At 41.7% G+C, this 14,479-nt stretch overlaps 1 protein-coding gene across 14 annotated transcripts in view; it reads right to left on the minus strand.

Moving 5' to 3' along the window:
• Positions 1–299: 299 nt before the first annotated feature.
• The window catches only part of LOC121189313 (mitogen-activated protein kinase kinase kinase kinase 3-like), a 38,618-nt gene continuing 24,438 nt past the window's right edge, over positions 300–14,479 (minus strand). For 4 of the 14 annotated variants that reach the window (XM_041049277.1, XM_041049275.1, XM_041049274.1 and 1 more), the window contains 18 exons: positions 13,940–14,014; positions 12,093–12,144; positions 11,566–11,947; positions 9,851–9,957; positions 9,168–9,209; positions 8,759–8,843; positions 8,530–8,609; positions 8,178–8,238; positions 7,943–8,060; positions 7,772–7,830; positions 7,468–7,571; positions 7,099–7,270; positions 6,890–6,958; positions 6,640–6,732; positions 6,365–6,435; positions 5,991–6,046; positions 5,827–5,880; positions 300–4,927 (listed from right to left, as the gene is read on the minus strand). In XM_041049277.1, coding sequence (XP_040905211.1) covers positions 4,840–4,927; positions 5,827–5,880; positions 5,991–6,046; positions 6,365–6,435; positions 6,640–6,732; positions 6,890–6,958; positions 7,099–7,270; positions 7,468–7,571; positions 7,772–7,830; positions 7,943–8,060; positions 8,178–8,238; positions 8,530–8,609; positions 8,759–8,843; positions 9,168–9,209; positions 9,851–9,957; positions 11,566–11,947; positions 12,093–12,144; positions 13,940–14,014 — 1,768 coding nt within the window. In that variant the 3' untranslated portion in view covers positions 300–4,839. The remainder of the gene's footprint in view (positions 4,928–5,826; positions 5,881–5,990; positions 6,047–6,364; positions 6,436–6,639; positions 6,733–6,889; positions 6,959–7,098; positions 7,271–7,467; positions 7,572–7,771; positions 7,831–7,942; positions 8,061–8,177; positions 8,239–8,529; positions 8,610–8,758; positions 8,844–9,167; positions 9,210–9,850; positions 9,958–11,565; positions 11,948–12,092; positions 12,145–13,939; positions 14,015–14,479) is intronic. The other 10 variants (XM_041049284.1, XM_041049283.1, XM_041049281.1 and 7 more) reach the window with 6 other exon arrangements.

A 14,479-nucleotide genomic window follows, 5' to 3' on the forward strand; every position in this document is an offset into this window, starting at 1 on the left:
AGTGAACAGAGAGCGCTGTGTGTTGTGCAGATTAAGGATTCCTCAGATTAAATCATGACACAGCTCCGCAAAAGCATGAATTTTTAACCGAAGCATTACAATTCAGCTGTCATTAGTTTTATTATTTACCCTTGTGATTTTCCCGGCGTGACACTGCTCTGCTGCTCATCTGCTCATCTGATCAGAAATGACCACCACTAGATGCCAAACGGTTCAGTTCCTTCTTTTTAATGTGTTAACCTGTCATCTCATAAATCTGTTACACTTCTGAAACAAAATATAGGCAATTATACAGTATGTAAAACAAACCCATTTTTATTTTACAATATATACATTTCATAATGTGTGCATTACATTATGAAAACAAAAGACAAAGGTGATGTAATAGCGACAGAACAGAGGAGACTTGTGTTTCGTTTAATATCGAGCGGACACCTGGATCAAACAGCTTCTGCAAATAACTCATCTGTGTTTACTTTAATCTGCTCGGAGCAGCAAACAGGTGGAGTTCACCACATGGAAACTGTGAGTGCCAGAAAGAACAGGCAATCCAGGCAAATCCAGGGGAAATGATCGTAATGCTAATTTAGTATTGTTTTCTGAGCGTCTCAGAAAATCCACATAAACCAATCCCTATGATTTACTGTCACACGATTTGACCCTGGACTAGCTGAGGTTATAAAACAAAAACAGACTTTTTAATGCTTCAGCAAAACCAAACAATGGAGGGCCATGTTGGCACCTGCTTCAGGGGGATTATGATTACGTGAGCCATTGAAGCATCATTCAATCCCACAGAAATGGATTTTGTTTTTCTGCGAAAAGGGACAGTTTCTCAAAAAGTAAAAGTTAATAAACCCCCCCCAGACAAAACAATGAACTGCTTCTATGGTCTGTCTCAACTAATCAGTACGTACTGTCAACGAATGAGCTGCTATGATACAGGATAAGTTTTTTCATGGGCTTGAGATCTCATCATTCAAAATAAATTCAAAGCAAATGGAAGAGGAAAAGGAAAACTGGAAAGAAAATCTCAGTCATTTTCAGTGGAATCTCTCATTCACTTTGTCTTCACGTGAAAGGTTTGAGTGCCTTGTGCTGATTTCTCGGCTTCTGACAGACATTTTAACAAGAGTCTCGGAGAATGTTTTGTTTAACGTTAACCATATACACTGTTGATGGCTGTCTTTCAAATCAGACAAATTGTAGGACATACCACGAGATCGACCTGAAGTCTAAATTTGGCCATATAAACGTAGAACATATTTTTTTAGATTAAAAAAAAAAAAATCCATAAATTACATGTTCTTTGACATAAAGCGAGTCCTAATGCGAAGGAATGTTTAATTAATTTTCTCAAATACATGATGAACCGGTAGCAGGGTTGAACATGCAGTGTTGCTAAAATCCGTGATATTTCAAATGACCCAAAAGGCGATGAATCAAACTGAATGAACGCGAGAAGCAGATGTAATAACATGATCACAGCTACACTGTCTGGAGTAGTGATTCACTTTCAAGGGAATTCAAAACAACGCAAACGTATTTCCATGTTTGCTTTAGACCACAACATCTTTTTTCTTCCTGCTTTGAGCGAATCTCTGAATCAGCCCCAGCTGCTGCCTGCTGACTTCACCTGATCTAACGTTTATCTCTTCCACGGCTGACGTGTGGGGAAATTACAAACAGCATTAAGAGTCTCATGATAGGACACAACGAAGGAAGACGAAGGTGTCTGCTCCCAACTCACTACATGACAATTTGCTATGCTGTCATAATGTGTTGTTTGATCAGTATTTGACAGATGTTTTCCAGGTGCAAAGCAACACTCCCACTCACTGTGGGAATTCTTATACAAGAAAAGTGTGAACAGGTGATACAAAAAAAAAAACAAATAATTTATATCCTCACAGTGGATTCACACTCACTACACGTGATTAGACTATGCTTGTATAAGTTATTTCATCACAACTGTGCAATAACGCATCAGCAGCTGGAATCCAGTGAGAGGATACGTTTATTCACAAACAAATCATAGTGAAACACAGTGAAATAGCGCGCAGGGGCGTTGGTGTGATTTCCATGACTGAAGTCCGGAGGAGGGACGCAGTCACCGTGTTGGTAAAGTGACAAATTTCACTGTACGCAAAGTGTGATAAGAGGTCAAGGAGGAACAGAAAGCGGTTACATTCTTTCCTTTAACTGTCAGACTCCCTACGCGGCACCTTAGTAACATCCAGTGACACATCTATACAGAGCTGAAATGCTGTCATCCACTTGATGAATTTCACATTTACTCAATAGCTAACATTTTAAAGGACAATACTGTAATTGCTCCTGTTCCTCTCGTGCCGGCTGGATTTCAGTGTTGTTGCTAAACACTGACGATATAATGAGTTTTTAAATCTTCAGTCTCTAACGGCTTTAAAGTCTGGCACTGGACTGGATTTCTTTTAGGGACATAAATGTCATGTAAACCACTAGATGTCACAGGATGCAGAGTTTTTAGCCTGTGTGTCAGATTTTGTTCGAAGGTTTGTAAAAAATAGTACAATTGCCATTAAATCTTGAGTTTCCATTAAGCAGAAAAATCATTGATCATTGATCACATATATATCACTATCTTAATGGTATTTAGTGTCACATTGATCTGATGAAGTCACTCGTGTGCTTAGTTTTTGTTTGTATATATATATATATATACTGTATTTTCTGACGTATTCACCTAATGCTTAGGTGGTTCACTTGCTGTAACTTACACCTCTGTATCTATGGAGGAAATGATTGAGAAATAAACATCTGGAAAGGGGTCCACTCGAAAAATGAACCCAAATGTTTTAGCTCTGTAAGATTTCAGCATTAGAGATGGTTTCTTTGCTCACGTCCTCCTAAAGCAACCTGTAGCGTCACAGCTTGTGAAGACTGGTAGTGTACTGCCACATGTAGACTCTCCTACACACCACAACCACACAGTGCACATCTACATGCATGTAGTGTGATCTCTCATACAGATGCTGGCCTTTAAAAAAGTCACAGCAATGAGGGTTGAAAATTTGTCCAAATGCAATTAAAATGAATAAAAAGGAAGGACTTACACAGAAATAAAAATCTATTAAAAAGTTAGAGTGAGATACAGAGATAAAGTTCTTGTTCATTTATATGGCGCAAACTCCAGTTAAACTTAATGCTAGAAGATGGCTAACAGTTCATATACACCAGGTCTACTGTGTAAATATAAGGGATTTTACTTTCTGTGTAAATCCAGCTTTTTTCTCTTGGTGCTCTTTTCAAGGGGCTTCGTGCAGAGACACAACTGTCACTCATTAAAGACCAGATCTGTACACGATGCACTCGCATGTGCATATTCTATGTCTACGCACACACACATACACACGCACACATACTGTGCATACACACAAGGTCATATATTATAATGACATCACATTTGTTTATCAAATACGCTTTTTTCTCTGTGCAAATTTTTTAACACCAGTGGTTCAGTAAAAATAAAAAATAGCATTTAAGAAGAAAAATGAGTCTTTCTGATTAAAACGGAATTAAAAAAAAACAAAAAAACAAACGATGATGGCGAAACAGGAAAAAGAAGCTTAAATGAAAAAAAAAAACAAAACAAAACTCAAAACATCCGCTGCCCTGACGACAGTTGCTGTGGTGCAAACGAGCAGGAAGTCTTTGTGGTGACACATGCAAGATGAAAATGGCCAATCAGTGCCGCTTCCTGCGTTTGCTCAGGCCATTCCTGAGCTCCAGATCATTATTAGAATAATATCAGATTACTAAAGCTGTCCATCTGAGGAGCCTGCAGGGGTCTTTGCTTCCTGACCCTCGTCACATGATCGGGAAACTAGGAAGTGAATTTACTGCCCTGTCACTCCTCCATGCTCGTCTGTCTCTGTTTGTCTCCACAGTTGTACAGAGCAACTATACACACGCCTATCTACACGACCAGTCTTTTTAGTGTTCGTCTCTGTCAAAAAAATACTACATTTATATTTACAACAATTAAATAGAGGTCAATTAAGCACTTGTGTGTGTGTGGTGACGGGTACTGGAATTCGATGCTAGCGGAGGTGGCGAAGCTTTTTAGTCTGTTTTCTCTTTTTTATTCTTTAAAAAAAAAAAAAACAAATAAAACAGGAAAGCCATCCTGGTTGTTAAAGTTACATCATGCCACAATAAATAAAGGTGTTGTTTAAAAAAAAGGAAGAAGGGAAAGAGGGAGGAGGAGCCGACAAAGGACAGAAGGGAAGGTTTTCTGTGCAAGATGGCTGTTCTATGAAGCTTTAGCGCAAGTAGCAGTAGTAGTACTAGTGTGTGTAGAAGTAGTAGAAGAAGTAGTGTTGAAGTTAAACTTCTGTGCTGGATGCTGTTTTCCCAGTGTGCAGTATGCAGGGGGGAAGGTGGGATGGTATTGGGATTCTGGGTTGAAGTCGCTCTTGTAAGGTGCAGAGAAGAGATTCCCTGTGCTATCGCAACCCAAACTGGCCTCAGACCAGCTGTTTTAACCCCTCGCCCTGTCAGAAGCGAGTCCACAACCCGTCGTCCTACTACAACACGCTTCACTGATACATACATGTAACACTGCAGGGCTTTTCTGACGTCTGCAACCGGGAATCCACATCTGCACCCAGGAACTGATCATCTCCCAGTTACACTTCTGGCAGGCCAGGTGAGAAGGTGGAGGCTGGGATGGGTTAGCAGTGGGGCTGTGCTGAGTGTGTCTCCCAGTTGCTTACTCCCTTGTTTGCATTAGTGGTAGACTGTTTAGAGGATGTGTTTGTGTGTTTGTCTGTATGTGTGAGAATGTGTGTGTGTGTCTCAGTAGCTGTTTTCATGGCCTGCCAGGATGTAGAGATTGCTGTGGGCTGTAGGGTTGTCTGTAGGCCTGCTCTCCAGCACCACCACTCTGCAATACAAACACACACACACATAACCAAAAACACAAGCACACACGCACACATAAGACACCCAGTTTAGTTTCAAGGGAAGATCACAGAACACAAATCAGTTTTTAGTCTACCTTTAAACCCCTGATAAAACAACAGCCCAGTTTTGATTCAGCATGTTATTAGTTTTCCTGACAAAAATAAACACAATGAGAAATATAAAGCATGAGGACACAGTAAAGACCCAGGATTTATTGTAGCAATGTGTACAGATAGCCAAGAAACCCACGCAGGATACGGTCCAAGCCTGTAAAAGCCCTGTTATTTGGAAAAAGGCAGCAGAGGGATATGATTTGTTTTGAAACTAAGCCCTTCATAAAGAGCACTCTGTTTACCCTGAGGAAAACTGTGAGAAAGCTGTTAATACCGTTTTTAACAGGGACCCACAGACTCACACATTCACACATCATAACTCGAAGGCGCTCAGCCGCTGAGTAATGCGACAGTAGGCACAAAAGTTTCCCAGTCCATACATCAGCAGCTCAAAACAATAATGTTCTGAACAGGTTCTACCAGTTCCAAGCACAAACACTGACTGAGATGTTGCTAATGTCCTACTGTCACTTATATACTGTGTTAGTATGCAGCATCAGACCAGGCAAAGAGGATTTTGGTGTCTCTGCTGTTACAACTTGGCAGGTAAAATCCCCCAAAAACTTTGGTGTATTTTCTCTCTCTCACACACACACACACATACACACACATACACACACACACACGCACACACACACACTCTTTTCCTCTCAGACACAGTTAAAGCTCCTGATCAATGATATCTGGCGTCAAGCAGATCGCAAGAGTCCCGACAGAAAGAGGCAGAGTTTTGGGCCCGCTGTGACCCGCGGGGAAGTGAGTGTACCTGGGCAGAGTGAGGCCTCTGTCCTCAGCCTCTGGATCTCTGCAGTCAGCACGTCTTCAGTGATAAGACATCAGAGAGGATGTTAACAGAGACCTACGTGTGTGATGTGTATTAGGTGAGAAGTCAGTGTGTACATGTTGGGGTGTGTGTGTGTGTTTTCTCACCTGTCTGATCCCAGTAGTCTGAAGATGCGTGTGCTGTCAGAAATCTCCTGGGTGATCTGATGAAAACAGGAGAAAGACAAAGAGACACAGGTCTGAGCTCTCCAGGAGACACCACCAGTCCAAATGGTCTAATGCAGGACAGTCTGTTAGTTTGCAGGTCTAAAAAACCCTAATATCATGCTCCAGTAATCCACTTACACGTCAGGAATTCAGTAGCTACAACAACTGTAATCAAAATCCTATTGTAGTCTGAGATTAAATAACAGCCTGCGACGATGTCTGGAAGTGAACCTCGTTTCATGGTCCACAGGTCATCTCTTGTGTAGACAGGCACAAACACACAAACACACACAGACACTCCGTATCAATCGCACCTCGTTGGTCTTGAAACTCCGTCCCTGCATGCCATGTCTCCAGAAGGCCAGTACACTGTCTTGGAGACAAACTGCAAAGAAGCAGACAAACAAATAAACCTGTATTCTACGAATAAAAATGTCAATTAAAGTTCCTTTAATTCTAAAGAAATCACCCTTTACGACCTTTTGGTACTTCATGTGGGACCCTGGGCCGCACTGTCTCAATATTTATGTTGGGAGTTATAGTTTTGGGATTTAGAATAATGCAAATGTGGCTCTCCTTTTTTTCTTACCTATGGACTCAATCTGGAAGTTGAAGGTCAGCTCAGCTGACAGCTTTCTGCTGGATTTCAACCGACCTTGGAGGTTCACTATCTTTATACACCCTGCAGAGAGACATGGAGGAGAGAGAGCAAAACAACAAAGTGAAATTCTGGTAAATCTGGTAAAAAAAAAAAAAGCTTTGCATTCTGACCTGAAGTTAAAGCTGCACAGTGCAAATGCAGAGACATGTGTAAAGGTGTGTCTGTGTGTTTGACTCACTGTCGAGGCAGACCAGGATAGTGTCTCTCTCTAGCTGAGTGACATGGATCACACATGACTGTGGTGTGTCTGCAGAGAGAAGGATGAGGTGGTGAGGGTTTGTTTTTTGTTTTGTTTTTTTCACCTCCATGTTGTTCACATCCACAACATCTCCGAACAAATCAAGTGCTGTCAGATTAACATAAAAACACTGGTCACACTGTTGTCACCTGCTTCTGTGAACCAGGAGGAGGTAGAGTTGGGGTTGACGGTGCCGAATCGGACCACCTGGTTGAGTTCGGTGCCTTTACTGACCGCCACGCAGATCAGAGGGTAGGTCTGCTCCGGGACCACCAACATCTCAAAGACCTCCAATGGACACGGCAACGGGAAGTCAATATTCTGCGGAGTAGATGAAAAGAGAGTAGGTTAAAGAGAGAAGCTGCTTCAGTATTGTCTGTTATCACAAAGGACGCAGGTCTACAGACATGTCCCAAGGCAGGAATATGTTCTGCCCAGAGATATAAAGAGTGTAAATCAGCAAAAAAATGGAGGTGAGGAGACACAAATGAGGCATTTTGAGGAGAGCAAAAACTGACCTTGATGAGCATGAATTTCTGCATGGACTCCACCCACTCCAACAGCATGACGCTGGACTGGAAGGCTCCACACAGATACTTATGGCCTGTGTATGGGTTCCGCACTGCACGGAGAAAACACAAATTCATTACCTTTTACATTTTGCCTCTTGATAGCACTTTCTTTTACTGTTAGCCACAGTATTATTACAAACTTGCACAATAAGAACTGACAGGATTAGATATAACAAAGTTTAACACCAAAACATCTTGGCTTTGGGGTACTGGTGAGAAAAAAAGAAAATCCTCCATCACCATAACTCACCTACGCAGCACTTTTGGCAACCTTTAGTGTCTGGAATTTTATTGGACACAGCAAACTTCCTATGAATATATAAAAAAAAAATTGTTTCACTCAGAAAAGATTTTTGTGTTGGAGTTAAATTCATCACATGACTCTTGTAAAATAGGTTTGGCCTCCTGGCTGGAGAGTTACCTGGGAATCATCTTATCAGGCAGCTTGTGTGTGGGAATGGCTACTGGTAACTTCTGTAACTGTCGGGCCTGTTCGAACAGACCACTCAGGCTATGGGAGTACAGCTGGGAGGCTTTCCCTGGGGTGGAATAAAAGAGAACAGAAGAGAATGAATAATGTTGACTTCAGATAAAAACTGTATAACTTATATCAAAAAGAAAGTGTCACTAACAGAAACAGATATGTTAGAGCTCACCAGATATGGAAAGGAGACAGCTGTTCATGACATATAGCCAGGTACACCGCCGAGGGAAGAGCTGCAGTCAGATGCAAGGTAGAGAGAAAATAAAGATGCAGCAAATGAGCACCACAGTGTTGTACAACTAATTTAAACTGTCCCAGTTTCAAAGATCAAAGAATTTAATTTTTTTTAATCAAGGTTTTCTACTTGGAAAAAAAACAAATCACCCTACAATATATAACTACCACTGAAAAGAACTGTTATTTAGGAATTTCTGGCATAAGAGAGTAAAAATTATTAACCAAAATGTAAAGAAAGTAAAAAAACATATTATTATTATCTTAAAACGTATGATCTTCAGTGTCACCTGTTCCATCGTGGTCTCATGCAGCTCATTAAGGTTTAGTGTGTAGATCCCCTCTTCAGCTCCGAATATCAAATACTGGTCTGAAACACACAAAGCAGCAGCTCACATGAGACAACACTAAAATTTTTCTTCCAGAGTTAGGGTGGTGTAATTCAGGATGTCACTAATGACACGTTCATCACCCTGTGAGTTCGTGTTCAGCACTGTATCTGGTTTGCTATTGGGTTACCTCTTGTGTCAGGGTTGATCCAAGAAGTGGCACAGTGGATCTTCAGAGGACAGCCGTTGAACACCTTGGAGAAACACGCACCCATCTGCGAATGATGGGAGACAGTGAGTAAACATGGTGCAAATGAAGAATTGTACAGATAACATGGTGAGTAATGTGCAGATTATGATGAAAGTCTGTGTCAAGCGTTTCTTTCTATGACTGTGTTTTTGCTCAGAATACTTCATTTAGCTAAACAGTGAAACTTCCTCCAGGGTTATTATTTATGAAAAAGTACATAGTTTGATGTAATAATGTGTAAAAAATAAAATATGAATATGAAATTTTTAGAAAATAAAAAATATGATGGTATATCCCTGAAAAGTTTTAGCTGTTTTCTGAAGGACAGAAGAAAGAGACAGTTACTTACATGGACTTTGGGTGTTGGAGGGAGGCCATTGCTGATTGGCTTCTAGGACAGACAGGAGACACACACACACACACACACACACACACACACACACAGACACACACACACGGAGTCAGTTGGCACTAGATTATGAGTGATCCTGCTGACAAACTATGAGTGAATCTTACAGTGTTTCACAACTTGAGAAGCATGGATTAATGACGCTGCAGATACACGCCCTGGTTGTTGCTGCAGCACCAATAATGCCCACAAATTTCAAAATTTCCTTCTAGATGACTGTTTTAAAATTCAGTGAGATTCAAATCTTCCACAGTAGCTGAACATTTTGGAATTTACAAGCACTATTTTCCGTTTTCCTTGTGCAGTGTAGGTTTTATTCTTGGCTTGGGAGGTGCCCAAATCCAACCCTTCATTTGCACAGGCCCCCTGATGGAATGCAACGGCAAGGACGCAATCCCTTATCGGCTCCTTCCACCCACAAGACCCTGTCATCTGCATTCGACTGGGTGTCTACTTTATCTGCTCCGTGCCACAGCAATATGTGCATTATAAAATTTTTTATTAATAAGTTAACTAAATAAAAAAATTGTGAAAACATCAGATTTTTGAATTGGACCCACAGGAACTTCCTCAAAGACCTTTGGATGTCCCTGGGTCACTGCTATACAGCAAAGACTGCTTACCGGAACATCCTTCTTGTCTTTCCGTATGGGGACACTAGGGGGCATGGTGGACTGTCTGTCTGCCGGACTGTCCCTCTCGCCATTGTGCGGAGAGTTCAGCCCATTTCCTACAACAACGGAGACACAACTCAATATGTCTGAGTGACAGAGAAACTGGGAGAGTGTGTGAGTGTAAGGGACAGAGAGGGAAAGTGTGTGTGTTTATGCAGATGTATCTTAGAGGGAGAAAGTGAGTGAGAGAACAGATACTGACTTTGCTACACAACACACAACGAGCGCAGTCCACTCACACAGACACATTCTCATTAACACTGTTGACTTCAATGAGTTCAGTCTCATCTGCAGGACTAAAGACAGAGAGGACAGTTTAACTAGAACAGTGACAAACAAATACTGGGAGCAGAGAGGGAGGGGAGGAGGGAGGGAGGGAGCAGGCTAGCAGGAATAATACAGAGGATCAAATACAGTCATGGGCAAAGGAAGATGTGATGCACCATATACCATCAGGTATACAGCGGTCCATAAAGATCACTTTATAGCTGGCAGGCCAGATAATGCTCTGTCAAATAACCCACCAATCCACACACTATGTTCAAGAAATCTGAGCTGGCTGCTGAAGTAATAAAATAATGAGACTTATTTTGTAATAACACTTCTTGTCAAGATTGGAAGAATAAAGCTCGCACACATTAACACACGCACACACACACACTGTGGTTCTTTACCACCATGCGTGCCTGCTGAAAGGTTTAAGGACCATTCCAGCATAAATGTACATCTCTGACCTCTGTTTTCCATCAATTCAGTGTTGCTACTGGTTATTAAACACGAGTAACATTCCACTTAGCCATGTTCTCTGATGTGCTTTGCCATCTTTCTGTGATGCAACTCCAAAAACCACAATAAACAACTTTCTAAATATTCTAGAAAACTTCAAGAGGACTCCCAAGAAATTGGAAAAGTTCCTCTCAAGAACTGATCTGTTGACCAAACGCCAACATGAACTCACTGTTATAACTTAACATAATAAAAGTTATAATCAGACCTGCCTGTCTCTCCTCTTAATAAATGGAAACAAAAGGTATATTTAAACATTTTTTACAGCTTTAATAAAATGTGCTTTTGCCTCTGTGGAAGTGATCCAGTGCTTTAAACTGTTCGGGAATGTGGAAAATAAAGGAAATGCTTAAACTGTGCCAGAATATTTTCTATAACAAGTGTATTTCTGTAGCAGCACACCAGTAAGAATTAAAATGAATTAGTTTTTTCTGCTGTGTTTCTGTTCCTGTTCAGCATCCACCTCTTATGTACCAACACGTACTGCTCATGTGCTGGTCCACTATCATATATGTGCACTGACGGTCATACAACTGTATGTTACTGCCTGAGTTGTGATCAGCCAGGACGATGTTTTCTTCTCTTCCTTCTTCCTTCTATGAAGCAAGGGGAAGTGGTAGCAGACGACTAGCTTTTCACTGATTGGATTAAACAACCCATCAGATTTCACAGAAGATGACAAACAATCATACTGAGCAGAAGCTGATGGACGGAAGGAACTACAAACAAAAAAAATTAAAAAGCACTATTGTTAATGAGCTCATGGAACAAAGAAATCAATCAGACTACGAGGACTGACTAATGGGAGACCACACAACCAATCGAAGGGGACGACAGGATCTGCGGACACTACCAATCTACCAATCGGCTGCTCTTACTCTCTTCCTTTTCATCCTCTTTTTCCTGCTCCTCTTTCACCTCCTTCAGCACCTCCCATGCCTCCTCCAGCTCCTCCTCTGTGTGAGGCGTGTGGAGCCACTCCCAGAAATGCCTAAAGCTCCCATCATCCTCTGGGGCAGAGTTTTCGACGTCCGTGCGCTTCGGGCTCTCGTTACCTAGGCTGCTGCGGCGGTGGGGTGGCAGCTTCGGGGGCGGGGGTCGTGGGGGGACGTTGGAGGCGGGCTTGGCTGGGCTCGGTGTCTCTGGGACTGGACAGCGTTTGATGGTCCCTCCCCCTCCGCCATCATCCTCGCTGTGTGATTGGCTGTCGTCTTGTTTTAGCTGTTGTTGCTGCTGCTGGGACGAGCAGATGGACTTGGGCTAAGAAGACAAAGAGTCTGCTCATTTTTCATATTCTAGGTAACAAATTATTTCAAAATCCAAAACAAAAAACAAAAAAGTCATTACAAAATGACACCAAACAGATCCATTAAACCGCGAATGATTCAAATTCAGTTGTTCATACCTTGGGGGGGAGCGGGGGTGGGACCTTTGGCCTCATGATGGTGCTTGATTTACTAAAGAATGAGAACACAGAGGATGAAACACTCACAAAATAAACTGGCAACAGCTGTTTACTACAAACATGAGTTAGACTCAAAACAATACAGACATTTAATAAAATGTCACCACTGAGGCTGTGGTCTAACTTGCCATTTTAAGTCAATTTTTGATTTCATCCTACGCAACAGGATTTATAAAATCACATATTTTAGTAGCCATACATTTTCTAAAAAAATCATACTGTTATTAAAAGTTAAATATCTTTACTGTCACTTTCTTTAAAGTGTTGTATGGTGAAAAAGGTGGGGTATTTACGGAGTGATCGACAGAGAAAAGAAAAGAAACTCTGAAATGACAAGTATAACCACTGCCTGACATGTTTGGACACTGGGACAGACAAAGGTTAACTGATGCATACAAAGTGAGGTTGCAACAGCAGAGATCATTATGAAAAATTGAAGATAAAGCATTTGTAAAATCTCTGAGAACAGCAGGGCTGATACTGAAAAATTGGTAACACAATACAGTCAGTGTCACTGAAATTACTACTTACATTTGTGCTCAAATTCAATTATTTAAAATTCAAAATATTATATAATATATTATAAATTTTATATTATAAATTTTCAAACATCACCCACTTTTGAGGCTTTTCAACACCGATTAATAATCATGGTTTTAACTGCAGATCAGCAACGTATTCACAGAGACTTTATCAATTTCACCTTGTAGATTCAAAGAGCCACTTGTTAATGACTGACAGACAATGAAGCAGAGAACAATAAAAATGGACAGAGCCTGGGAGCCAGTCACAGTAAACACAAATACAAAGACACCAATAAAAATGAGTCACGGAGAATCAGCTGAGTGGCAGTCAACAAACACATGGCTCTACATTCCCCTCAATAAAATGACCAGATCAATGTAGGAATTTGAATTCTTTCTATTTTCATAATCATTGTACTGTGTGCTCTGGATACGACTATCAGCAAAAAGCCTGAGAGCTTTTCTGACTTCAGGGGAAAATGCCTGTCTAGAAAGAACGCTCTGGTCTGCCACAGACATTTGGCTTTTACACAATGAGGGAGGAGGCTGAACGCCAAATATACAGTCTTATAAAGGCAGGAGAAGACAGAAGGCAGCATGAGTAGACGCGTGCGCACACACACGCGCAAACACACACACACACACACAGCAAGGAGGCACACAGATGGCGGCTCAAGTGGAGAACAAAACAAGACAGTAAATAATATGTCAAGGTCAAGGATCTAAACACCAAAACTACACCCACAGCTCATATTTTGTGCCTCACAAAAAAGCTCAGAATCGAAATGATCTGATGTGCCACCATCTGATATGTAGCTGGTTACAAGTGTAGCTACAATCTACTCTTTAGTGCTGTGGTTCTTAACCCTACTCATGAATGAAGTTATTTTCTGTTCCTGTGTATTTCTGGAAGTAAAATGTAGAAAAAAAACCTTCAATATCAACAGCCACCAGGTGAGGTTTTCAGGTTAGGGTTACTGTTAGTAGTTATTAAACTTCACACAAGTAGTAACAGCATGGAAACACACAGGCTGTAAACACACACACACAAACACAGGTGGCATATGTGGCGTGATGGTGGGGTGTGCTGCATAGAGATGCGTGGATGAAACCGTGGCAAAGACGGGAAGCCCTCCTCCTTGTCCTACTCCTCATCCTCCTCCTTTCCTCTTTGAACAGAGGGAGGGATGTGAGGAGAAAGAAAGAGAGATGGGGAGACAAGGACGGAGAGTTTTCCGGTTCTAAGACTGGGAGAGAACTTACTGAGTGTGAGTTTCATCATCATCTGCACCATCATCATCCTCATCCTCATCATCCCCTAAGTGTGCCACATGGCCCCTGGGAGAGGAGGTGAAGATAGGAGTGGGGAAGAGGGGACAAGGGAAGGGTGCAAGAAAGGGAGGAAGAGAGTAGAAACAGAGGTTTGAAGTAGGGAGAGCATAGGAGGGGGAGATTAAGGGAGAAAGGGAGCAAGCAAAGGAGATAGGAGATGACAACAGGAGGAGGGGTAGGAGGAGGTGGAAGAGGGTTTTGGGGAAGAAGGGAAAGGGGAGGGAGAACTGAGTGAAGCTTGGTCCACAAACTACCTCTAACCCCTGAACCCTGGGCAGATCTGAAAGGACTGAACAGACCCAAACAAAACGTAGAGCCAACATGTTCACAGTGAGATCAACAAAAATCAACAAATCAACTTCCTAAAGAACCTGAACCACAAAGGGAATTTAGCCACAATATGCTGCTGATTACTTCCACAACCAGACGCTTCCAGCACTGTTTAAATCTACACAGTCCTTACAGATCTAC

Source organism: Toxotes jaculatrix, chromosome 11 (genome assembly GCF_017976425.1).
Source record: "Toxotes jaculatrix isolate fToxJac2 chromosome 11, fToxJac2.pri, whole genome shotgun sequence".
NCBI lineage: Eukaryota > Metazoa > Chordata > Actinopteri > Toxotidae > Toxotes > Toxotes jaculatrix.